Genomic DNA, 26,833 nt, shown 5'->3' on the forward strand with positions numbered 1-26,833 from the left:
TAGAATAAAGGGGAGGCCATTTAAAACTGAGGTGAGAAGGAACTTTTTCACACAGAGAGTTGTGAATTTGTGGAATTCTCTGCCACAGACGGCAGTAGAGGCAAAATCACTGAATGAATTTAAGAGAGAGTTAGATAGAGCTCTGGGGGCTAGTGGAATCAAGGGATATGGGGAGAAGTTGGACACAGGTGACTGAATGTGGATGATCAGCCATGATCACAATGAATGGCAGTGCTGGTTCGAAGGGCTGAATGGCCTACTCCTGCACCTATTTTCTATGTTTCTATCTGTGGAGAACATGGATAGGCAACGTTTCGGGTCTGGACCCTTCTTCAAACTGATTGTTGTGAGAGGGTGGGGGGGGGGGGTGGAGGGGGAGAAAGTTTAGTTTATTGTCATGTGTACTGAGGTACAGTGCAAAGCTTTTGTTGCATGCTAACCAGTCGAAGGACCTGTTTCCACACTGTATCTCTAAAATAAACTAAAACTAAACTGGATAGGGTGGCCAAGAAAGTGTTCTCTACATTGGCCTTCATCAGTCAGAGTATTGAATATTGAGATCAGTCTGAAGAAGGGTCTCGACCCAAAACGTCACCCATTCCTTCTCTCCAGAGATACTGCCTGTCCTGCTGAGTTACTCCAGCGTTTTGTGTCTATATTGAGTATAGAAGTGTGGAGGTCATGCTAAAGTTGTACAAGACGTTGGTGAGGCTGCATTCGGAGTCCATTGTTCAGTTTTGGTCAACCCGCGAAAAGGAAGAATGTTGCTAAGCTGGAAGGGGCGCAACGAAGATTTACCAAGATGTTACTAGGACTTGAGGGCCTGGGCTACAGGGAGAGGTTGGCCAGGCGAGGACTGTATTCCTTGTAGGACAAGAGGCCGAGGAGTGACCTTACAGAGGTGCAAAGCATCATGAAGGGAATAGATAGGGTGAATGCACAGAGTCTTTTACCAATGGTAGGGAAATCAAAACCCAGAGGACAGAGGTTGAAGAAGAGAAGGCCAAGGTTTAATGGGAACCTGAGGGGCAACCTTTTGGCCCAGAGGGTGGTGGGTATATGGATCGAGCTGCCAGAGGAGGTAGTTGAGGCAGGTCTTTAAGAGACCCAGCGTCTGGGCCTACAGAGCCGACCGGGCCCACAGCGCCCACCTGGGCCTAATACGGGGTAAGGGCGGTCCGGTACGGGACAAACCAATTTATCCCAAAATACGGGATGTCCCGGCTAATACGGGACAGTTGGCAATCCTACTACCACTGCACCAAGTCTTGACGGCAGCCACACAAATGCATATCTGTCCCCCGGACTATCATTTTGTCATCCTTGCAGACTATCCTTGCGCAGATGGAGTAAGGGGGATATTCAGATTCCTCTGTGATCTTGTGAACAATTTAAACTCAGGCCACTATACTATTTTCATTGTATTACTGATAAGAAAATATATAAGCTGTCAGTATTGTATATTGATTTCATATAATCATGTTATTAATAAGCTTGATGGATGAATAAATCTTCAAATAAAAAATATTAATGACATTCTCTCATGTCTTACAGATTGATGAAATTGAGCCGGCTGTTTTCACCTTTGATAAGTTTTATGCACTAACTCAAAAAATTTGTCCACGCACTGACATGGAAGAACTGTTCAGGACACTGTAAGTGTTTAATTATTAGGAACGGGCAGTGATTATTAACTAACGGCGGCACGGTGGCGCAGCGGTAGAGTTGCTGCCTCACAGCGCCGGAGACCCGGGTTCGTGCCTGACAACAGGGTGCTTGTCCGTACAGAGTTTGTACCTTCTCCCCGTGACCCGCGTGGGTTTTCACCGGGTGCTCCGGTTTCTTCCCATGCTCCTAAGACGTGCAGGTCTGCAGGTTAATTGGCTTGGTATCAATGTAAAATTGTCCCTGTGTTGGAAGGAACTGCAGATGCTGGTTTAAACCGAAGACAGACACAAAAAGCCGGAGTAACTCAGCGGGTCAGGCAGCATCTCTGGAGAGAAGGAATGGGTGACGTTTCGGGTCTGAAGAATGGTCTTGACCCGAAAAGTCACCCATCCCATTCCTTCCCTCCAGAGATGCTGCCTGCCCCGCTGAGTTACTCCAGCATTTTGTGTAAATTGGCCCTAGTGTGTGTAGAATAGTGTTAACGTGAGGTATTCGCTGGTCAGCGCGGAGTCGGTGGGCCGAAGGGACAGTATCTGTATCTCTACACTAAACTATCTGAAGCTCCAGGCAGTTTATTAATGCATTAGAAATAAAGAGCAGCATTTGTGGGAATATAAGAGACATTGGAGGGCAAGATTTGTCCATGGTTACAGGCAGTGAATGCATGTTTAGTGTGTTGGCAGCTTTCTGCATTCACATCTGTATGTTTAGTTCCACTGCAAGTTTAGTTTAGTTTAGAGATACGGCGCGGAAACTGGAGCTTCGGCCAACCGAGTCCGCGCCGACCGGCGATCCCCGCACGCTAACGCTATCATACACACACCAGGGACAATTTACAATTTTTACCGAAGCCAATTAACCGACAAGCCTGCACGTCTTTGGAGTGTGGGACGAAACCGGAGCACCCGGAGAAAACCCACGCAGGTCACGGGGAGAATGTACAAACTCCTCATGGACAGCACCCGTAGTCAGGATCGAACCCTCATCTCCGGTGCTGCGAGGCGGCAAATCTGCCGCTGCGCTACTGTGCCGCCACGTGCAAGTGTTGAACGTCGGCAGCTGAGGACAAATTGCTCCCCGTCTCCGTTAATGGCAGCGGGCAGCGTTCATTTCTAACATTCAGTTTTAGTTTATTGTCGAGTGCACTTTTGTTGCGTGCTAACCAGTCAGCGGAAAGACAAGACATGATTGCCATCGAGCCGTCCGCAGCGTACAGATACATGATAAGGGGATTCATCGAGTCTATGCTGTTTTTAAAATCTCCTTTCACTAAAAGAGGACATGGCATGTTGACCCCACTGGTTGTTACAGTATTTGTTATGATAAATTAATTCATTGAAAACATAACAAATATTCATTTAATTTAACCAACGATTAATGTACCTTGGAGGGGCACCTGGAATTATTCTGCAACTGCTGGACTAACAGTCATTTGTTAATCTATGCCTGCTAGTTTAAATAAAACATTAACTTAATGCAACATCTTGGGATATATTATGCTGTGGGTCCTATTAGTTCAGTCTAGTTTATTGTCACGTGTACCGAGGTACAGTGAAAAGCTTTTGTTGCATGCTAACCAGTCAGCGGAAAGACAATACACGATTACAACAAGCCATTCACAGTGTTCAGATACATGATAAGGGAATAACATTTAGTGCAAGGTAAAGCCAGTAAAGTCCGATCAAGGATAGTCCGAGGATCACCAATGAGGTAGATAGTAGTTCAGCACTGCTCTCTGGTTGTGGTAGGATGGTTCAGCTGCCTGATAACAGCTGGGAAGAAACTGTCCCTGAATCTGGAGGTGTGCGTTTTCACACTTCTGTACCTTTTGCCTGATGGGAGAGGGGAGAAGAGGGAGTGGCCGGGGTGAGACTGATTATGCTGCTGGCCTTGCCGAGGCAGCGTGAGGTGTAGATGGAGTCAATGGAAGGGAGGTTGGTTTGTGTGATGGTCTGGGCTGAGTCCACAATTCGCTGCAATTTCTTGTGGTCTTGGATGGAGCTGTTCCCAAACCAAGCTGTGATGCATCCCATAAAATGCTTTCCATGGTGCATCTGTAGAAGTTGGTGAGAGTTGTCGGGGACATGCCAAACTTCATAAGCCTTCTGAGGAAGTAGAGGTGTTAATGCCTAAAAGTATGTAATCTGATGAGTAAAAGGGGATGGACCTTTCCATTAGAAATTTGGTTTAGTTTAGTTTAATTTAGAGATACAGCGCGGAAACCATCCCTTCGGCCCACCGAGTCCGCGCCGACCAGCGATCCCCGCACACTAACATTATCATACACACTCTAGGGACATCGTACGACTATACCAAGCCAATTAACCTACAAACCTGTACGTCTTTGGAGTGTGGGAGGAAACCGAAGATCTCGGAGAAAACCCACGGGGAGAACGTACAAACTCCGTACAGACAGCACCCGTAGTGGGGATTGAACCCGGGTTTCTGGCACTGGAAGCGCTGTGAGGTAGCAACTCTACCGCCGCGCCACCGTGCCGCCCGTTGTAATTGTGTAAAAAGAATCTTGAAATAATAAATAATTACACTGTTCTAACTGAAAGTCACATCAAAGGCTTGATTTCGGAAATACTTGGTATTGGTGTCATACAGCACGGAAAAAGGCCCCATGCTGACCAAGATGCCCCATCTAAACAAAGTCCATTTGCCCACGTTTGGTCCGAATCCCTCGACACCTTTCCTATCCATATACCTATCCCAAATGTCTTTTAAATGCTGTTATAGTACTTGCCTCAACTACCTCCTGTGGCAGCTCGTTCCATATACCCACCACCCTCCAAGTTGCTCATCAAGTTCCTATTTTTTAATCTCCTACCTCTCACTTTAAGCCTATATTCCCTGGTTCCTGATTCTCCTACCCTGGAATTGAGATTGAGATTGGGAAGAATGGGAAGGGGTTTGACTGGAATCTAAATGAGTTGGTTGGGACAAAATGGCCTGTATCAGTACTGTGCCTTTTGTAATTTTGAGTAGAACGTGAGTATAATGGCACTTGGGCACAGCGGTAGAGTTGCTACCTCACAACGGCTGAAACCCAGGTTCGAACCTGAGCAACGGGTGCCGTCTGTACAGAGTTTGTACGTTCTCCCTGTGACCACGTGGGTTTTCTCTGGGAGCTCCGGTTTCTTCTCACACTCCAAAGACGTGCAGGTTTGTAGGTTAATTGGCTTCTGTAAATTGCCCCTAGTGCGTACGATAAAACTGGGGTACCGGTTGTCGCCGGTGGGCGCGGACTTGGCGGGCCTGGTTCCACGGTGACGTTTCAGGTCGGGACCCTTCCTCAGACTGAGAGTCAGGGGAGAGGCAAACAAGAGAGAGGAAAAGGCACATAGAACAAACGAATGAAAGATATGCAGTAAGGACAAAGCAAAGCCAGCTACGATGATCAGGGAAAGCTGGAGCCCACAATGGTCCATTGTTGGCTGTGGGGAAGGTGATAATGAGTGATACAAACAGTGAAACTCAGCAGAACGACAGTGAAACTAGTGCGGCCACTAGGGGTGGGGAAGGGATGGAGAGAGAGTGGGGATGCAAGGGCTACTTGAAGTTCGAGAAATGAGTTAGATGTGGCCCTTGTGGCTAAAGGGATCAGGGGGTATGGAGAGAAGGCAGGTACAGGATACTGAGTTGGATGATCAGCCATGATCATATTGAATGGCGGTGCAGGCTCGAAGGGCCGAATGGCCTACTCCTGCACCTATTTTCTATGTTTCAATATTCTCTACTCTAAAGATGCTGCCTGTCAAACTGAGTTACTCCAGCATTTTGTGTCTATAAATAATTAGTTCAGGTTATGCCTAATATAATTTTGAAATTTCCTCTTTCTTGAAATCGAAGTTGAATGGTCACAAGTAGGTATTTTGATTTGTAGCATTAAAATATTGAAGTACAATGAAAATAATATTTCCCTTATGGAAAGAACAAAATTGTCATTTCACACGTGCTTAAGTTGGGATGGTCCTGAGGATGGGACCGTGAAAAATGTGGTTTGCCGATTATTGGTTCAATTTTGCAAATCAGTCGTAAATACATTCAATAATTTGCAGTAAACCTTTCTTTTATAGACAATAGACAATAGACAATAGGTGCAGGAGGAGGCCATTCGGCCCTTCGAGCCAGCACCGCCATTCAATGTGATCATGGCTGATCATTCTCAATCAGTACCCCGTTCCTGCCTTCTCCCCATACCCCCCTGACTCCGCTATCATTAAGAGCTCTATCTAGCTCTCTCTTGAATGCATTCAGAGAATTGGCCTCCACTGCCTTCTGAGGCAGAAAATTCCACAGATTCACAACTCTCTGGCTGAAAAAGTTTTTCCGTATCTCAGTTCTAAATGGCCTACCCCTTATTCTTAAGCTGTGGCCCCTTGTTCTGGACTCCCCCAACATTGGGAACATGTTTCCTGCCTCTAACGTGTCCAACCCCTTAATAATCTTATACGTTTCGATAAGATCCCCTCTCATCCTTCTAAACACGAGCAATTTTGGTCTCAATATCTGCAAAGCTACACAAGCAAAAGCAATGAATGTGTTGTTAAAATAATGATAAAACATTATCATATAAAGGGACTGCAGAATATCACGCATTGTGGTTGGCGAACCGTGTAGAGATTCTGAACATCTCTTTCCAACATTAGACGAGGTTTTCGAGGAAAGCGCGAAGGAAGTTTGTTTTTTCTTGTGCTCGTGTTGTGAAAAACGATGTACAAAGTGTGCCGTGGATTTACGTTTTGTACCGAATTCCTTTTCAGCAACGGAGACAAAACTGATTACTTAACTGTAGACCAATTAGTCAGCTTTCTGAATGAAGTAAGCTACATTCATTCATTAACTATGCCATGCATCTTGCTTGCGGTAGTCTGCTTTGCTCCCGGCCTTGCCCGCTACATGTAATGCATGGATTGCACAACTATCTTTAATGCTCTTTATGAAGTAACAATAACTGCACAAAACGAGACATGCGTTACTGCTCACCCTTCTGCTTTGCTGCCAGTGCGTGCCACTTTGATGCATAATTCCGTGGAGAGTGTAACTGTTGGAAATGTACGTCTTTTAATGCATTGATAACCTTTCAATTATTTATTCCTTGGTTGCGACAATAATAGACAATACACAATAGGTGCAGGAGTAGGCCATTCGGCCCTTCGAGCAAAAAGCACCGCCATTCACCGTGATCATGGCTGATCATCCACAATCAGTACCCCGTTCCTGCCTTCTCCTAAACTTGATGTTTAGTTTATTGGAGGGGGAAAAAATAACTGCAGATGCTGGTTTAAATCGAAGGTAGACACTAAATGCTGGTGTAACTCAGCGGGTCAGGCAGCATCTCGGGGGTGACGTTTCGGGTCGAGACCCTGATTCAGTCTGAAGAAGGGTCTCGACCCGAAACGTCACCCATTCCTTCTCTCCCCAGATGCTGCCTGACCTGCTGAGTTACTCCAGCATTTTGTGTCTGCCTTTAGTTTAGTGTAGTTTAGTTTAGTCTAATTTAGAGACACAGTGTGAACACAGGCCCTTCGGCCCACCCTGTCCATGCCGACCAGCGATCCCCACACACTAGCCCTATCCTACACACACCAGGGACAATTTACAATCTTTACCAAAGCCAATTAACCTACAGACCTGCACGTCTTTGGAGTGTGGGAGGAAACCGGAGCACCCGGGGAAAACCCACGCAAGTCACAGGGAGAACGTACAAACTCCGTACAGACAGCACCTGTGGTTAGGATCGAACCCGGGTCTCTGGCGCTGTGAGGCAGCAACTCTACCGCTGCGCCACTGTGCCGCCCTGATGTGTACTGTTTTCAGCTAGGTTGTTAATACAACTACCTTTGATCCTAATTCTGCAGCCCTGAAGTTAAGAGGTGGGATACCCGTGTAAAAACAAAACACTGGATGCATTTTTGCACAATTATATTCATGTCATCAGTGATAGGAACAGAATTAGGCCATTAGGCCCATACCGTCTACTCCGCCATTCAATCATGGCTGATCTATCTCTCCCTCCTAACCCCATTCTCCTGCCTTCTCCCCATAACCCCTGACACCCGTACTAATCACGAATCTATCTCTCTCTGCCATAAAAATATCCATTGAATTGGATTTATTCACAGCTTTCTAGTGGCAATGAATTCCACAGATTCACCACCCTCTGACTGAAGATATCAAAACCAGCATAAAAAGCATATGTAGATAAAATCAATGTGTTTCATATCCATTGGTATTTTATGACTATGGGGGCTGCCTGTTCGGAGTTTGTACGTTCTCCCCGTGACCGCATGCCTTTTCTCCAAGATTTTCAGTTTCCTCCCACACTCCAAAGACGTACAGGTTTGTAGGTTAATTGGTTTGGGTTTGTATACCTGTGTTTAGTGTAAATTGTTCCTGGTGTGTGTAGGCTTGTGTTAATGATCGGGGATCGCTGGTCGGTGCGGACTCGTTGGATTTTCTCGTTTTTAGTCACTTCTACTAACACTCCCCTCTGCTCTTGCTCCCCTTCCTCCAACCTAGACGTTTGGATGGAGCCATCCAAACCATCCAACACTCCCACAGTTCCAGAGTAGGCCACAATGCATCTCTTTTGACCCTCCCGAACCAACAATCGGTCTCCCAGGGAACCACCCTGCCTTAGATCATCTGTTGCCAGCCCAGATTTGCCCTGGTCTTTTCTCGTCTCCATTTGTTCCCCACCCCGTCTACTTTCAGTCTGAAGAAGAGTCCTGACCCGAAACGTCATGCGTCGGAAGGTACTGCAGATGCTAGTTTACACCGAAGATAGGCACAAAATGCTGGAGTAACTCAGCGGGACGGGCAGCATCTCTGGAGAGAACGAATGGGTGACGTTTCGGGTCAAGATCCTTCTAAGGAATGGGTGACGTTTCGGGTCGAGACCCTTCTAAGGAATGGGTGACGTTTAGGGTCGAAACCCTTCTAAGGAATGGGTGACGTTTCGGGTCGAGACCTTTCTAGGAAATGGGTGACGTTTCGGGTCGAGACCCTTCTTCTGGTCTTGATCTGAAATGTCACCCATTCTTTCTTTACCGAAACGTCACCTGTCCATTTTCTCCAGAGATGCTGTCTGGCCCACTGGGTTACTCCATCACTTTGTGTCTATCACCTCAAAACTCACTTTGCACTGTCTGGGCTCATTCTATATCATTTTGTAACATTGACACCAAGTCCACATCTCCCCTCCTCACTCTGTCTTTGCTCTCTCTGATGAAAGTTGTTAGGTTGCAATGTAGTATCTAATCATTAAACTTTGGGAATTTAGTTTAGTTTAGAGGAAACAGGCCCTTCGGCCCACCAAGTCCGCGCCGACCAACGATTCCCGCACTTTAACACGGCCCTACACACACCAGGGACAATTTACAATTATACCGAGCCAAATAACCTACAAAGCTCTACATCTTTGGAGTGTGGGAGGAAACTGAAGATTTCGGAGAAACCCCACGCAGGTCACGGGGAGAACGTACAAACTCCGCACAGCCAAGCACCCGTAGTCGGGATCGAACCTGGGTCTCTGGCGCTGTGAGTCGGCAACTCTACCGCCACGCCACCATGCCGCCCTTATCAGTAGCTTTGGCCCTGTAGCTCAAAGCACCACATGTCACATTGAATGCGAGTTCACTGAGAAACTCCAGTGGAAAATTCTCATGAAAATAAACTTTCTCCCTTCATCTTGAAGCAGGGGCAAAACGCCTGTATAAAATCATCTGCAGCTGAATTTCATGGGGTATAAAATAGACAATAGACAATAGGTGCAGGAGGAGGCCATTCGGCCCTTCGAGCCAGCACCGCCATTCAATGTGGTCATGGCTGATCATTCTCAATCAGTACCCCGTTCCTGCCTTCTCCCCATACCCCCTGACTCCGCTATCCTTAAGAGCTCTATCTAGTTCTCTCTTGAATGCATTCAGAGAATTGGCCTCCACTGCCTTCTGAGGCAGAGAATTCCACTGCCAATCAATCTGTCTTTAAGTTGAACATCATTACAGTTGTGACTGCGTGCAATGCATGAGGTTATCATAACCCAGTCTTCAAATCTCTATTCTTAAATTATAGAATCAATCTAATTTGTCGAAATGCTGACTTCATTTCATGGGCTGACCTGTGGTAAATGCATGTGGAATCTTTGCTCTTTTATAACAACATATAAAATGCTTTAGATCGACACCAAAAAATTGGAGTAACTCAGCGGGACAGGTGGCAGCATCTCTGGAGAGAAGGAATGGGTGACGTTTTGGATCGAGACCCTTCATCGGACTCGACCCGAAACGTCACCCATTCCTTCTCTCCAGAGATGCTGCCTGTCCCGCTGAGTTGCTCCAGCTTTTTGTGTCTATCTTGCGTTTAAACAAGCATCTGCAGTTCCTTCCTGCATATAAAATGCTTTCAAGGATAACATCGTTCAGTTTAGTTTATTGTCACGTGTACCGAGGTACAGCGAAAAGCTTTTGTTGCGTGCTAGCCAGTCAGCAGAAACACAATACAATCCATCCATCCAACGTGTACAGATAGATGATAAAGGGAATAATGTTTTGTGCAAGATAAAGTCCAGTAAAGTCTGTTTAAAGATAGTCCGAGGGTCTCCAATGAGGTAGATGGTAGCTCAGGACCGCTCTCCAGTTGATGATAGGACGGGTTGATTAGTAAGGATGTCAGGGGTTATGGGGAGAAGGCAGGAGAATGGAGTTAGGAGGGAGAGATAGATCGGCCATCATTGAATGGTGGAGTAGACTTGATGGGCCGAATGGCCAAATTCTGCTCCTATCACTTATGACCTGGGATGATAACAGCTGGGAAGAAACTGTCCCTGAATCTGTAGGTGTGCGTTTTCACACATCTGTACCTCTTGCCCGATGGGAGAGAGGGGAGAAGTGGGGGTGGTGGTGGGGGGTGAGACTGGTCCCTAATTATGTCTGGTGGCCTTGCCGAGGCAGCGCGAGCGAGGTGTGGGTGGAGACAGACGATGATGGGAACTCGCTTTAACTCATGTTTCTTTCCCTCGCCGTAGAATCAACGAGACCCTCGTCTGAACGAGATTCTGTTTCCCTTCTATGACAACAAAAGAGCGATGCAGATACTCGAGCATTACGAACCGGATGAGGCACTGAGAAAGCAAGGTAACGCTCTTGTGTCTCTCCGCCTTCATTTAAACGCCTGGTTAAGGTGATGATGATACATCATCTTCGGACACACCTGCGACTGTTGTTTTATTTTGCCGTTCTTTTCGGCCACTGATACACTTTTTTGCAGTCTTTCTTTCAGTTTTCAAGATACAGCGCAGAAACAGGCCCTTCGGCCCACCGAGTCCGCGCCGACGAGCGATCCCCGCACACCAACACTATCCTACACAAACGAGGGGGCAATTTACCAATTTACCACTCTGTACAGTGTTTGTACGTTCTTCCTGCAGATAAATTGGCCTCTGTAAATTGTCCATAGTATGTGTAGGATAGAAACATAGAAAACAGGTGCAGGAGGAGGCCACTTGGCCCTTCCAGCCAGCACCGCCATTCATTGTGATCATGGCTGATCGTCCCCAATCAGTAACCCGTGCCTGCCTTCTCCCCATATCCCTGGATTCCACTAGCCCCTAGAGCTCTATCTAACTCTCTCTTAAATCCATCCAGTGATTTGGCCTCCACTGCCCTCTGTGGCAGAGAATTCCACAAATTCACAACTCTCTGGGTGAAAAACTTTCTTCTCACCTCAGTTTTAAAATGGCCTCCCCTTTAGAACTAGTGTTACGGGGTGATCGTTGGTTGGCACGGTCTCGGTGGGCCGAAGGGCCTGTTACCACGCTGTATCTCTAAACAAAACTTAAACTAAGCCTTCTCTATGCACTCAGTAGATCATGTAGTATTTGCTTGTCAAGGGTATCAGGCTCATTGAAAATGGACAGGCTTCGCACAAAATGTTATTTCAGAAGAAATCAGGCTGCGACCTAACTATACAGTAAACTTTTTGTCCCGGCCTTCATGGCGAACATCGCTCAGCCTTGCTCCTTGGCACTAAGTTTTGATTGGAGCAAATTCCTGGTGAACGGCTTTAAAGGAGATTAGACCAAGTGGACCCGTTGGGCCCAAACCTCTCCTGCATTGGTGCAGCACCCTCTCCTACCCCTCCCTTCCCTCCCCCTCCCCCTCCCCTCCCCACTTCCCCCTCCCCCTCTCCATCCCCCTCAATCCACCTTCCCTCCCCTCTCCCTCCCTCCCTCCCCCCCCACCTCCCTCCCGCTCCCTAGGAGATAGAATTAAACTTCAAAATGTGAATAACTTAAAAAATATAACACCGATTTAAATAAAACTACTTGCTTTACCATTAAAGCGATGACTGTGAGTAAGGTGGGCCTAAAATTGTCAAGCTATCGTGCACCGTTTAAGAATAAGGGGTAGGCTATTTAGGACTGAGATGAGGAAAAAAGTAATCCTATGTCTTCTGGTTCTCGACTCCCCTACTCTGGGCAAGAGATTCTGCGTGATCAGTCCCCCGATCTGTTCCTCTCATGATTATGTGCACTCTCTGATTGAAGAAAGTTTCAGGTTTAAAAGGAGGAATTCCTTGCAACAGCCTGAGTCACATCAGCTGGTTTATGCTGACAAAAAATAACCAAAGCCTTTTTTTCTCATTGATGTGTGTGGGTGGGAAGAGGCTAAATAAATGAGCAGCTGTATTGGCTCATCGTCTATCAGACTGAATATCCACAAACTTTGATAACATGTTGCAGTAAAAGCCCATGCCAACATCCCTCCCCAGCAGTAGAGTTGCTGCCTCACAGCACCAGAGACCCGGGCTCGGTTCTGACCACGGGCGTTGTCTGTACGGAGTTTGTACGTTCTCCCCCGCGACCTGCGTGGGTTTTCCTCCCACACTCCAAAGACCCTCAGGTTTGTAGGTTACGGGCGGCACGGTGGCGCAGCGGTAGAGTTGCTGCCTTACAGCGAATGCAGCGCCGGAGACTCAGGTTCGATCCTGACTACGGGCGCCGTCTGTACGGAGTTTGTACGTTCTCCCCGTGACCTGCGTGGGTTTTCTCCGAGATATTCGGTTTCCTCCCACGCTCCAAAGAAGTACAGGTTTGTAGGTTAATTGGCTTGGCATAAGTGTAAATTGTCCCTAGTGCGTGTAGGATAGTGTTAATGTGCGGGGATCGCTGGGCGGCGCGGACTCGGTGGGCCGAAGGGCCTGTTTCCGCGCTGTATCTCTAAACAAATCGAAATGCCAATGTTCCTCCCCAGCATTGGAGTAAAGGAAAGACACTTCCATTTTGGTGAACCTACTCTTCATCCTGTCCAAAGTATCTCCACCCTTCATGTAACGGGGCGATCGGAACTGCACACCATACTGCCAATGCAGTCTAACACAACATCACGGAGGCTGTAATGAATGATTGCAGAGCAGCGGTAGAGTTGCTGCCTCACGGCACCGGAGACCCGGGTTCGATCCTGACTACGGGCGCTGTCTGTACGGAGTTTGTACGTTCTCCCCGCGACCTGCGTGGGTTTTCTCCGAGATCTTCGGATTCCTCCCACACTCCAAAGACGTACAGGTTTGTAGGTTCATTGGCTGGGAAAAATGTAAAAATTGTCCCTTGTGGGTGTAGGATAGTGTTAATGTGCGGGGATTGCTGGGCGGCGCGGACTCGGTGGGCCGAAGGGCCTGTTTCTGCGCTGTATCTCTAAATCTAAATCTAAAAAAAATCTAATTAGCTTTAGGTAAAATTGTAAATTGGCCCTCGTGTGTGTGTGTAGGTTAGTGCTAGTGTACTGGGTGACTGCTGGTCGGCGCGGACTCGGTGGGCCGAAGGGCCTGTTTCTGCACTGTATCTCTAAAATTTAAAAAAATGAATAATCTTCCCATTCCACAAGTTTTTTTCATACTCAAGAGTATAAGAGTCAACGAGTCATGATGCAGCTCCGTGATGTTGTGTTAGACTGCATTGGCAGTATGGTGTGCAGTTCTGATCGCCCCGTTACATTAAGGGTGGAGATACTTTGGACAGGATGAAGAGTAGGTTCACCAAAATGGAAGTGTCTTTCCTTTACTCCAATGCTGCCTGGATGAGAGGGCATCAGCTATGAGGAGAGACTGCACAAACTTGGATTGTTTTCTCAGGCAGCATCTCTGGAGAGAAGGAATGGGCGACGTTTCGGGTCGAGACCCTTCTTCAGACCGAGAGGGAAACACAGAAACACCCCCACCCTTCCGTGTCTCTGTTATCTCCCTCTCCCCTGACTCTCAGTCTGAAGAAGGGTCTCCACCCAAAACGTCACCCATTCCTTCTCTCCAGAGGTGCTGTCTGTCCAGCTGAGTTAATCCAGCATTCTGTGTCTGCACTGCCTTATGGAAAAGCAACAGGTGACGTTTCGGGTCAAGACTCTTCTTCAGACTCACCAGTCTCGACCTGAGATATTACCTCTTCCTTTTCTCCAGAGATGCTGCCTGTCCCGCTGATTTACGACGTCATTTTGTGTCTATCTTTTGTTTTAAACCAGCATCTGCAGTTCCTTCCTGCACCGAACCATTTCCTTTATATCACTGTGGTTTAGCAAAGAACTGCAGATGCTGGCTTACACCAAAGATGGACACAAAAAGCTGGAGTAATAGACAATAGGTGCAGGAGGAGGCCATTCGACCCTTCGAGCCAGCACCACCATTCAATGTGATCATGGCTAATCATTCTCGATCAGTACCCCGTTCCTGCCTTCTCCCCATACCCCCTGACTCCGCTATCCTTAAGAGCTCTATCTAGCTCTCTCTTGAATGCATTCAGAGAATTGGCCTCCACCGCCTTCTGAGGCAGAGAATTCCACAGATTCACAACTCTGACTGAAAGAGTTTTTCCTCATCTCCGTTCTAAATGACCTACCCCTTATTCTTAAACTGTGGCCCCTGGTTTTGGACTCCCCCAACATTGGGAACATGCTCCCTAGAAGAAGGGTCTCGTTCCGAAACGTCACCTATTCCTTCTCTCCAGAGATGCTGCCTGACCCGCTGAGTTACTCCAGCATTTTGTGTCTGTACTGCTGTGTGTTCTCTGTGGGCTGAGAGTCGTGAGCCTGCTTTGTATTCCGCTCTCAAGCTGTTAGTTCTTCAGCATGATCTTGGGTCACATTTCTTCCAAGTGTTTCCACGATGCATGACCTTAAACCACAGTGTTGCTTTTTATAAACAAACGGCAAGTCTTTTTCCCTGCCTGCAGATGTCGAGACAGACTGAACAAGAAAGCACATCAAAAGCAAACCTAAAATTACTTTTTATTTTTGGACATTGGTTGTATTTTGTTCAAAGTGAGGGCTTGTTAGAAGCATACCGACGAGAACTGATTAGTTCACTTGAGAGATACAGCGCAGAAACAGGCCCTTCGGCCCATCGAGTCCGCGCCGACCAGCGATCCCCGCACACCAACACGATCCTACACGCACTAGGGACAGTTTACAACTTGACCAAAGCCAATTAACCGACAAACCTGCACGTCCTTGGAGTGTGGGAGGAACCCGGAGCACCCGGAGAAAACCCACGCAGGTCACGGGGAGAACGTACAAGCTCCGTACAGACAGCACCCGTGGTCAGGATCGAATTCGGGTCTCTGGCGCTGTGAGGCAGCAACTCTACCGCTGAGCCACCGTGCATGAAACGTGAACTGTTTTCCACTTATGGAACTGCCCAAAAAGGAGTTGAAAGTGGAATGTTCGATAATGAAGCCAACAAATTCTTCCCCTTCTTGTTCAGTGTCACTGCTTATTGCCTTAGCGCATAAAATATGCAAGTTATGGTGACTTATAGCTTGGTTAAATCTTAACAGTGTCTGCCATCTAGTGGACAAAGAAATAAACTGTCTTTGAAAGCCATTTCCTTTAGATTGACACAAAAAGCTGGAGTAACTCAGTGTGTTTCCTCCAGCATCTCTGGAGAAAAGGAATAGGTGACGTTTCGGGTTGAGACTCTTCTTCAGACTGACCTGCCTCGACCCAAGATATTACCTATTATCTATGCCCCTTGAAACTCTAAACCCATTAAATGTCACCCTGTTCCTTTCGTCTTGCCCATCAGAATCAGAATTATTTCCACAGATGCTGCTCGACTGCCATTTCCAATGATTTCCGTTCATCCTTCGATTTGTGGCATCGGCTGCATTTGACTTTAGCTGCACGCCTTTGGCTGCCTTGCACTGCTCCAAACTCTGTCACCTCCAGGTCACATAGAAGCAAACATAGAAAAATAGGTGCAGGAGGAGGCCATTCGGCCCTTCGTGCCAGCACCGCCATTCAATATGATCGTGGCTGATCATTCACAATCAGTACCCCGTTCCTGCTTTCTCCCCATATCCCTTGATTCCGTTAGCCCTAAGAGCTAAATCTAACTCTCTCTTGAAAACATCCGGTGAATTAGCCTCCACTGCCTTCTGTGGCAGAGAATTCCACAGATTCACAACTCTCTGGGTGAAGAAGTTTTTCCTCATCTCAGTCCTAAATGGCCTACCCCTTATTCTTAAACTGACACCTGGTTCTGGACTCCCCCAACATCAGGAACATTTATCCTGCATCCAGCCTGCCCAGTCTTTAAAGAATTTTAAATGTTTCTATAAGATCCCCTTTCACCCTTCTAAATTCCAGTGAATACAAGCCCTGTCAACCCATTCTTTCATCATATGTCAGTCCCGCCATCCTGGGAATTAACCTGGTGAACCCACGCTGCACTCCCTCAATAGCAAGAATGTCCTTCCTCAAATTAGGACACCAAAACTGCACACGATACACCAGGTGAGGTCTCACCAGGGCCCTGTACAACTGCAGTAGGACCTCCTTGCTCCTGAACTCAAATCCTCTCGCAATGAAGGCCAACATGCCATTAGCTTTCTTCACAGCTAGCTGTACCTGCAGGCTTACTTTCAGAGACACAAGGAACTGCAGATGCTGGAATCTTGAGCAAAATACAAAGTGCTGGAGGAACTTTAGCAGGTCAGGCAGCATCTGTGGAGAGAATTGACAATAGAGTCTGAAGAAAGGGTGGGTCCCGACTTAAAATGTCGTCTGTACATTCCTTGACCCGTTGAGTTCCTCTGGAACTTTGCTGGAGAACGTACAAACTCAGTGCGGAGAGCAGCCATGGTCAGGATCGAGCGCAGGCATCTGGCGCTGTGAGGCAGCAGCTCTACCGCTGCGTCATTTATGTTATCACACTTTTTCCGTCTACTCCCTACACACTAGGAGGAATTTCACCGGCAAGTCCCGCACGTCTTTGGGATGGCCTATTTTTTTTTAGAGTTCAGAGATACAGCGCGGAAACAAGCCGGAGTCCACGCCGACCAATGGTCACCCTGTACACTAACACTAAACCTACACACACAAGGGGACAATTTACAATATTTACCAAAGCCAAATCAATCTGCAGACCTGCGCGTCTTGGGAGTGCGGGTATTGAAACCGGAGATTCCGGAGAAAATCCACGCAGGTCACGAGCAGAAGGTACAAACTCCGCACAGACAGCACCCGAGGTCTGGATCTATCCCAGGTCTCTGGCGCTGTGAGGCAGCAACTCTACCGATGTGCCATATATCTGTTATCCCACTTTCTAATCCACTACCGACACACTCGGGGAAATTTTACAGAGGCTAATTAACCTACATACATGGATAGCACAGGTTTGGAGGGATATGGGCAGAAGGTGGGACTGGTGTAGCTGGGGCAGGGTGGGCAAGTTGGGCTGAACGGCCTGTTTCCACGCTGTGTCACCCTATGACTCCTTTGGGATAGCCTATGGTTTGGTATTACTTAAAACTATCTTTTCTTCACTACCCATGCAAAGTGAGGTTTTGATGGCACTGAAAATTAGCGGTAGTTGCCTTTCTGTGCAAACTCCGCACTGTTTAACACGACCTTTGCGCTACTCGGCACGGCGGTAGAGTTGCTGCCTTACAGCGCTTGCAGCTGAGGCACGGGTTCGATCCCGACTACGGGCGCTGTCTGTACGGAGTTTGTACCTTCTCCCCGTGACCTGCGTGAGTTTTCTCCGAGATCTTCGGTTTCCTCCCACACTCAAAAGACGTGCAGGTTTGTAGGTTCATTGGTTTGGTAAATGTAAAAAATGTCCCTAGTGGGTGTAGGATAGTGTTAATGTGCGGGGATCGCTGGTCGGCGTGGACCCGGTGGGCCAAAAGGGCCTGTTTCCGCGCTGTATCTCTAAACTAAACTAAACTTCTAGCCTTAGAGGGAGTACAGAGAAGGTTCACCAGATTGATCCCTGGGATGGCAGGACTTTCATATGAAGAAAGACTGGATAGACTAGGCTTGTACTCGCTGGAATTTAGAAGACTGAGGGGGGATCTTATAGAAACATATAAAATTCTTAAGGGGTTGGAGAGGCGAGATGCGGGAAGATTGTTCCCGATGTTGGGGAAGTCCAGAACCAGGGGTCACAGCTTAAGGATAAGGGGGAAGTCTTTCAGGACCGAGATGAGAAAACATTTCTTCACACAGAGAGTGGTGAGTCTGTGGAATTCTCTGCCATAGAAGGTAGTTGAGGCCAGTTCATTGGCTATATTTAAGAGGGAGTTAGATGTGGCCCTTGTGGCTAAAGGGATCAGGGGGTATGGAGAGAAGGCAGGTACAGGTTACTGAGCTGGATGATCAGCCATGATCATATTGAATGGCGGTGCAGGCTTGAAGGGCCGAATGGCCTACTCCTGCACCTATTTTCTATGTTTCTGTTTCTAAACTCCAAAGATGTACAGGTTAGCATGTTAGCTAGCTTGGTATAAGTGTAAATTATCCCTAGTTTGTCTAGGATGTGCGGGGATCGCTGGTCGGCTTGGACTTGGTGGGCCGAAGGGCCTGTTTTCGTACTGTATCTCTAAAATTAAAAAAAGCTCACCTTCCCATCCCTCATATTTTTTTCGTAGTCCAGAGTATTGAGTATAAGAATCAAGAAACACTCGTCCCTCGGTGAGTGGGTTTGCACTGCGATGTGCGAGACGGTTCCTTTTGCCCGAGCAAACAGTGAAGGCAGAATGAGGCCCTTGGTTTGACATTGATTTACCATCGGCTTCTGTTCCGGGGAGAGGGTGACGTTTCCAGCACAATCTCTGCACATTAATCAGTTCTGGTTGGCCGCACAGGCCTAATTAGCAACGCCGCACTAAATGGGCAACACGGCACTGACACAGATTTTCCCAATCGAGTGGTCTGATTTGATTTCAGGCTGGCGCTGGGTGCAGAGAAGATTGACGAGGATGTTGCCAGGACTAGAGAATCTGAGCCACGGGGAGAGGTCGAGTAAGCTGGGACTATTCCCTGGATCGCAGGAAGATGAATGGGTGATCATATGCAGATGCATAATATCATGAGAGGAATAGATCGGGTAGACGCACAGAGTCTCTTGCCCAGAGTAGGTGAATCGAGGACCAGAGGACACAGTTTTAAGGTGAAGGGGGAAAAGATTTAATAGGAATCTGAGGGGTAACCTTTTTCATACAAGGGGTGGTGGGTGTATGGAACGAGCTGCCAGAGGAGGTAGTTGAGGCAGGGACTACCCCAACGTTTAAGAAACAGTTGGACTGGTACATGGATAGGACAGGTTTGGAGGGATGCGGGCCAAGCGCAGGCAGGTGGGACTAGTGCAGCTGGGACATTGTTGGCCGGTGTGGGCAAGTTGGGCCGAGGGGCCTGTTTCCACGCTGTATCACTCTTTGACTTTATGAATGAAAAACTATTGATTTTGTGTTGCAGCCAGCATGTCATGCGATGGGTTCTGCAGGTACCTGATGTCAGATGAAAATGCACCGGTCTTCCTTGATCGTTTGGAGCTGTATCAAGAGATGGATCAACCCCTGTCCCACTATTTCATCAGCTCGTCTCACAACACCTATCTCACGGGTCGACAGTTTGGAGGCAAATCCTCAGTGGAGATGTACAGACAAGTCCTTCTGTCTGGCTGCAGGTATGTCACGGATTGCTTGCAATGTCAGGTCGGCACGGTGGCTTAGCGGTAGAGTTGCTGCCTTACAGTGAATGCAGCGCCAGAGACCCGGGTTCGATCCCGACTACGGGTGCTGTCTGTACGGACTTTGTACGTTCTCCCCGTGACCTGTGTGAGTTTTCTCCGAGATCTTCGGTTTCCTCCCACACTCCAAAGACGTTCAGGTTTGTCGGTTAATTGGATTGTTAAATGTAAAAATTGTCCCTGGTGGGTGTAGGATAGCGTTAATGTGCGGGGATCGCTGGTCGGCGTGGACCCGGTGGGCCGAAAGGGCCTGTTTCCGCGCTGTACCTCGAAACTAAATATTTTTTCTTTAATAAGAGACTTCCACGTTAGCTTTCAAGGAAAACTATCTACAATGTGATACGAATTTATAATTCATAAGAGGCTTAGTGGACCAGTCTGCATAGAACTAACATAGAACTAGAGTGATAGGTAGACACGAAATGCTGGAGTAACTCAGCGGGACAGGCAGCATCTCTGGAGAGAAGGAATAGGTTTCGGGTCAAGACCCTTCTTCAGACTCAGTGAAGGATAGGGTGACTTTTTCGGGTCGAGACCCTTCTTCTGAGAGTGATTGATAGTCGTCTTGGACTCGATGGGCTGAAGGGCCTGTTTCCGTGCTGTATCTCTAAACTAAACTACACACATTGTTGGAAGGAATTTCAATTTTACACCATTCCAACGGAGATGTGACATAAACTTTTCCGTGACCGAACAGTGGCTCAGCGGCAGAGTTGGTGCCTAGCAGCTCCAGAGACCCGGGGATTCGATCCCCACTACAGGTGCTGTACGTACAGAGTTTGCACCTTCTCCCTGTGGATTTTCGCGTGGGTTTTCTCCGAGTTCTTAGGTATCCTTCCACTCTCCACAGACGTGTGGGTTTTGTATGGTTAATTGGCTTAGCGTAAATGTAAATTGTCGCAAGGGAATTGTTACTGTGCGGGGATCGTGGTCGGTGTGGACGCGGTGGGCCGAAGGGCCTGTTTCGGCTCTGTATCTCGAAAACTAATAACTAAAAACGAAAGCGTGGTATATTAATGGATCGAGCTGTCAGAGGAAGTGGTTGGGGCAGATGTAATAACAACATTTAAAAGACAGTTGGACAGGTACATGGATAGGACTGGTTTAGAGGGATATGGACTGAACGCAGGCAGGTGGGACAAGTGTAGATGGGGCATAGAAAACATAGAAATATAGAAAATAGGTGCTGGAGGAGGCTATTTGGCCCTTCGAGCCAGCACCGCCATTCAATATGATCATGGCTGATCATCCACAATCAGTAACCCGTGCCTGCCTTCTCCCCATATCCCTTGATTCCGCTAGCCCCTCGAGCTCTATCTAACTCTCTTTTAAATTCATCCAGTGAAATGGCCTCCACTGCCTTCTGTGGCGGAGAATTCCACAAATTCACAACTCCCTGGGTGAATTTATTTTTTCTCACCTCAGTTGTAAATGGCCTCCCCTTTATTCAGACTGTGGCCCCTGGTTCTGGACTCTCCCAACATTGGGAACATTTTTCCTGCATCAAGCCTGTCCAGTCCTTTCATAATTTTATAGGTCTCTATAAGATCCCTTCTCATCCTTCTAAACTCCAGTGATTACAAGCCCAGTCTTTCCAATCTTTCCTCATTTGACAGTCCCGCCATCCCAGGGATTAACCTCGTGTACCTGGGTAGTATGGTCGAGTTGGGCCGAAGGGCCCTTTTCCGTGTCTGCAGGATTGATATGTGGTGCAGATTGAACAGAGCTGTCAAAGGTGATGTGACCAATTATATTCACTTCTCTGAAACTTTTTGATTCATTATGGAGTAAAGTTAATGTCCTTGCAACTTTTCTTGTTCGTTGCCGACTACCAGATGCTTGTAGAATTGCCAAATCACCGTGTGTACCAGTCTGGCTGGCTGGATGGTTGACAGGGTGAAAAATACTGCCCTTGAAAGAACAGCAGCTGTCATGAATTGGAAATGAGATGATCACAAAGTCCAGGTCGTTGTGCAGTTGAACAGAGATGCTCCTGAGCAGAAGGAGAATGCCACAGACTCAGTACTCACAATGGCAAAACACCTTTAGTTTATTTTATTCACAAAATGCTGGAGTAACCCAGCAGGTCAGGCAGCATCTCACGAGAGAAGGAATGGGTGACGTTTCGGGTCGAGACCGACCCTTCTTGTCTCGACCCGAAACGTCACCCATTCCTTCTCTCCTGAGATGCTGCCTGACCTGCTGAGTTACTCCAGCATCTTGTGAATAAATACTATAAGAAAATAACTGCAGATGCTGGTACAAATTGATTTATTCACAAAATGCTGGAGTAACTCAGCAGGTCAGGCAGCATCTCGGGAGAGCAGAAATACCTTCGATTTGTACCAGCATCTGCAGTTATTTTCTTACACTTTAGTTTAGTTTAGCTTAGTTTAGAGATACAGCGTAGGTTAATTTGCTTGGTAAATGTAAAAATTGTCCCCAGTGTGTGTTAGGTATTCTCCGAGATCTTCGGTTTCCTCCCACACTCCAAAAACGTAGAAAGGTCCATCACAGTGAGGAGGTGACTGGAGGAGACTCGCTGTGATGGATGTTTCTTTTTTTTGTTTTGTGTTGGTTGTGATTGTGTGTGAAATTGTTTATTTTTATTACTCTATTGCTGGACTGTGGGTAATCTTTCATTTCACTGCACATCCTGTATGTGTATGTGCAAAATAAACTTGACTTGACTTGACTTGACTTGACTTGGCTTGGTATAAATGTAAAAATTGGCCCTAGTGTGTGTAGGATAGTGTTAGTGTGCGGGGAACGCTGGTCGGCGCGGACCCGGTTTGTCCGAAGGACCTGTTTCCGTGCTGTACAACTAAACTAAACTAACCATCTTATATGTCTTACAATTTTTTTTTTATCCTCGTATTGTTTCAATTCAAATTTTGAAAGTATTAAATTTTGCCCAAATTTTGGTCGATCGTGATCCCAAATTAGCTCAAAAGGGTGGCCCGTTTTTAATGCTGTGGTATTTCATTATAATTTAATAACTTTCAAATTTGGCCACCCATGTGACAGCGTGGTACCCCTTATGTACGGAAACACCTATTTATGATGGGTTTTTAACATTTTTGGGGATATCGTTATCCGACTTACACAGTTTAGAAGTAAGGGGTAGGCCATTTAGAACAGATGAGGAAAAACTTTTTCAGTCAGAGAGTTGTGAATCTGTGGAATTCTCTGCCTCAGAAGGCAGTGGAGGCCAATTCTCTGAATGCATTCGAGAGAGAGCTAGATAGAGCTCTTAAGGATAGCGGAGTCAGGGGGTATGGGGAGAAGGCAGGAACGGGGTACTGATTGAGAATGATCAGCCATGATCACATTGAATGGCGGTGCTGGCTCGAAGGGCCGAATGGCCTCCTCCTGCACCTATTGTCTATTGTCTATTGTCTGTTCAGAAGCACCGTGAGCCAGATGCAGCCTGAACCTGCTGAGTTCTTCCAGCGCTTTGTGTTTTACCCAAGGTTCTAACATCGTAAGATCATAAGATATTTATTTCAGAAAATGCCGGAGTAACTCAGCAGGTCAGGCAGCATCTCAGGAGAGAAGGAATAAGATCATAAGAGATAGGAGTAGAATTAGGCCATTCGGTCCATCAGATCTGCTCCGCCATTCAATCTTGGCTGATCTATCTCTCCCTCCTAACCCCATTCTCCTGCCTTCACCCCATAATAACCTCTGACACCCGTACTAATCGATGTTTTTTTTCCATATTTTTTTTATCAGGCACAGTTTTTTGTTTAGTTTAGCTAAGAAATACAGCGTGAAAACAGGCCCTTCGGCCCACCGAGTCTGCACCGACCAGCAATCGAGTCTACTCCGCCGTTCAATCATGGCTGATCCGCCATTCAATCATGGGTACACTAGTTCTAACCTGCACACACTAGGAACAATTTACAGAATCCAATTAACCTACAAACCTGTACGTCTTTGGAATGTGGGTGGAAACCGGAGCGCCCGGAGAAAACCCACGTGGTCACAGGGGGAACAATATAGATGGCACCCTTTTTCAGGATCGAACGTGGATCTCTGGTGCTGTAAGGCAGCAATTCTACCGCTGCGCCACTGTTCAGTCACAGAAACATTTATGTCATATCTCTATCGGAATAGAGTAAGATTGAAATTATTTCCGACAAAGTGTGTAATTTAGTTTTGAGATACAGCACGGAAATGAGGCCCTTCGGCCCACTGAGTTCGAGACGACTCTCAATCACCCGTTCACTCCAGTTCTGTTATCCCACTTTCCCATCCACCTACGCACTGAGGACAATCTACAGAGGACCAATTAACCCACAAACCCGCACGTCTTTGGAGTGTGGGAGGAAACCAGATCACCTGGAGAAAACCCACGATAGTTTCTCGATGAGTGAAGACGTCAAAGGTTGCGGGGAGAAGACGTCAAAGGTCACGGGGAGAATGGGGTTGAATGGGAGAGATAGATCAGCCATGATTGAATGGCGGAGTAGACTCGATGGGCCGAATGGCCTAATTCCACTCCTATATCCAGGTCTTTTTGGGCTGTGTATCTCCAAGAGTCTAAACTGACCACTCTTGTGCATTGTTGTATATTTTACGCGGAATATGGTGTTGTGTCGTGAATGTGAGTACCGTGTACATCTTGGTGTTTCTCTGTGGCGATATATTTTGCTCGAAGCACTTGTTTTATTTTTTCAGATGTATTGAGTTAGACTGCTGGGATGGAAAAGGGGAAGACCAAGAGCCAATAATAACACACGGCAAAGCGATGTGCACAGATATTCTTTTTAAGGTAATACTCCCCTTTGTTGTGCTATTAATGCAACGCTATTTTTAATACTGGGTGTATCCTGGCAAGACAGAGGGTCCAACGCCGAGATTCTGTCTCGCGCTGGCCTTCCGAGTGTGTACACTCTACTCAGGCTGCAGTGACTGGGCCATGTCCACCACATGGAGGATGGCCGTATCCCGCAGGGCGTGCAGCGTAGGTTTACTAGGTTAATTCCCGGAATGGTGGCACTATTATATGTTGAAAGCCTGGAGCGACTAGGCTTGTATACACTGGAATTTAGAAGGATGAGATCTTATCGAAACGTATAAGATTATTAAGGGGTTGGACACGTTAGAGGCAGGAAACATGTTCCCAATGTTGAGGGAGTCCAGAACCAGGGGCCACAGTTTAAGAATAAGGGGTAGGCCGTTTAGAACTGAGATGAGGAAAAACGCTTTCAGTCAGAGAGTTGTGAATCTGTGGAATTCTCTGCCTCAGAAGGCAGTGGAAGCCAATTCTCTGAATGCATTCAAGAGAGAGCTAGATAGAGCTCTTAAGGATAGCGGAGTCAGGGGGTATGGGGACAAGGCAGGAACGGGGTACTGATTGAGAATGATCAGCCATGATCACATTGAATGGTGGTGCTGGCTCGATAGGGTCGAATGGCCTCCTCCTGCACCTATTATCTATTGTCTATTCCTCACACCCCTGCAATCAGGGGGAGAACCTGCAAACTCCGCAAAGGCAGATGCGGGAGGCGCAGATTGATCTTGCCCGCGCGATATTTGAAAGATAGATGTGGAAAGGAAGAAATGCAGATGCTGGTTAAGGCACAAAAAAAGGCACAAAGGTGCTGGAGTAACACTAGTTTAGTTTATTGTCACTTGTACCAAGGTACAGTGAAAAGCTTTTTGTGGCGTGCTATCCAGTCAGCGGAAAGACGATACATAATTAGTCCAATCCAACCCGAACAGGTTTAGGCAGGGACTATCGCAACGTTTAAGAAGCATTTAGACAGGTACATGGATAGGATAGGTTTAGAGGAATATGGGTCAAATGCAGGCAGGTGGGACTAGTCTAGATGGCTGAAGATGTTTGAACGCTGTAAGACAATAGACAATAGGTGCAGGAGGAGGCCATTTGGCCCTTCGAGCCAGCACCACCATTCAATGTGATCATGGCTGATCATTCTCAATCAGTACCCCGTTCCTGCCTTCTCCCCATACCCCCTGACTCCGCTATCCTTAAGAGCTCTATCTAGCTCTCTCTTGAAAGCATTCAGAGAATTGGCCTCCACTGCCTTCTGTGGCAGAGAATTCCACAAATTTACACCTCTCTGACTGAAAACGTTTTTCCTCATCACCGTTCTAAATGGCCTACCCCTTATTCTTAAACTGTGGCCCCTGGTTCTGGACTCCCCCAACATTGGGAACATGTTTCCTGCCTCTAACGTGTCCAGCCCCTTAATAATCTTATATGTTTCAATAAGATCCCCTCTCATCCTTCTAAATTCCAGTGCATACAAGCCCAGTCGCTCCAGTCTTTCAATAGACAATAGACAATAGGTGCAGGAGTAGGCCATTCGTCCCTTTGAGCCAGCACCACCATTCAATGTGATCATGGCTGATCATTCTCAATCAGTATCCCGTTCCTGCCTTCTCCCCGTACCCCCTGACTCCCGCCATTCCGGGAATTAACCTAGTGAACCTGTGCTGCATGCCCTCAATAGCAAGAATATCCTTCCTCAAATTTGGAGATCAAAACTGCACACTGTACTCCAGGTGCGATCTCACTTGGGCCCTGTACAACTGCAGAAGGACCTCTTTGCTCCATAAGTCAAGAAATTAATGAAAATGTATATACATTTCCATAAACAAAAATATGTATTAAAGTCTATTCATATCCACAATTTGAATGTTTCCTAACAACTTCCCTAGTTTGAAGACATACGCTAGATAAATTCAACACTTCCGGTTGTGTACTAATTGAATTCCTTAAATAGCATTGTGGTGCCATCTCTATTCATAGAACTGCCTTTATAGAATAGAGTCAGAAAGAATATCCATTTCGTGTGACATCGAAAGCAAAAATCAAGTGAGATAATTGGGATCATACAATGAATACTAAACAGAAACTAAGACGAGACGTACGGTGGCGCAGCGGTAGAGTTGCTGCCTTACAGCAGTTACAGCGCCAGAGACCCGGGTTCAATCCCGACTGCGGGTGCTGTCTGTAAGGAGTTTGTACGTTCTCCCCGCGACCTGCGTGGGTTTTCTCCGAGATCTTCGGTTTCCTCCCACACTCCAAAGACGTACAGTTTTGTACAGTTTTGGCTTGGTATAAATGTAAAGATGTCCCCAGTGTGTGTAAGATGGTGTTAATGTG

At 47.0% G+C, this 26,833-nt stretch overlaps 1 protein-coding gene across 7 annotated transcripts in view; it reads left to right on the forward strand.

The window, feature by feature from the left end:
- Nucleotides 1-26,833, forward strand: part of plcb4a (phospholipase C, beta 4a) — a 420,446-nt gene that overhangs the window by 265,179 nt on the left and 128,434 nt on the right. For all 7 annotated transcript variants that reach the window (XM_078405629.1, XM_078405622.1, XM_078405625.1 and 4 more), the window contains 5 exons: nt 1,555-1,655; nt 6,438-6,495; nt 10,703-10,811; nt 19,419-19,629; nt 24,376-24,469. In XM_078405629.1, coding sequence (XP_078261755.1) covers nt 1,555-1,655; nt 6,438-6,495; nt 10,703-10,811; nt 19,419-19,629; nt 24,376-24,469 — 573 coding nt within the window. The remainder of the gene's footprint in view (nt 1-1,554; nt 1,656-6,437; nt 6,496-10,702; nt 10,812-19,418; nt 19,630-24,375; nt 24,470-26,833) is intronic.

Source organism: Rhinoraja longicauda, chromosome 9 (genome assembly GCF_053455715.1).
Source record: "Rhinoraja longicauda isolate Sanriku21f chromosome 9, sRhiLon1.1, whole genome shotgun sequence".
NCBI lineage: Eukaryota > Metazoa > Chordata > Chondrichthyes > Rajiformes > Arhynchobatidae > Rhinoraja > Rhinoraja longicauda.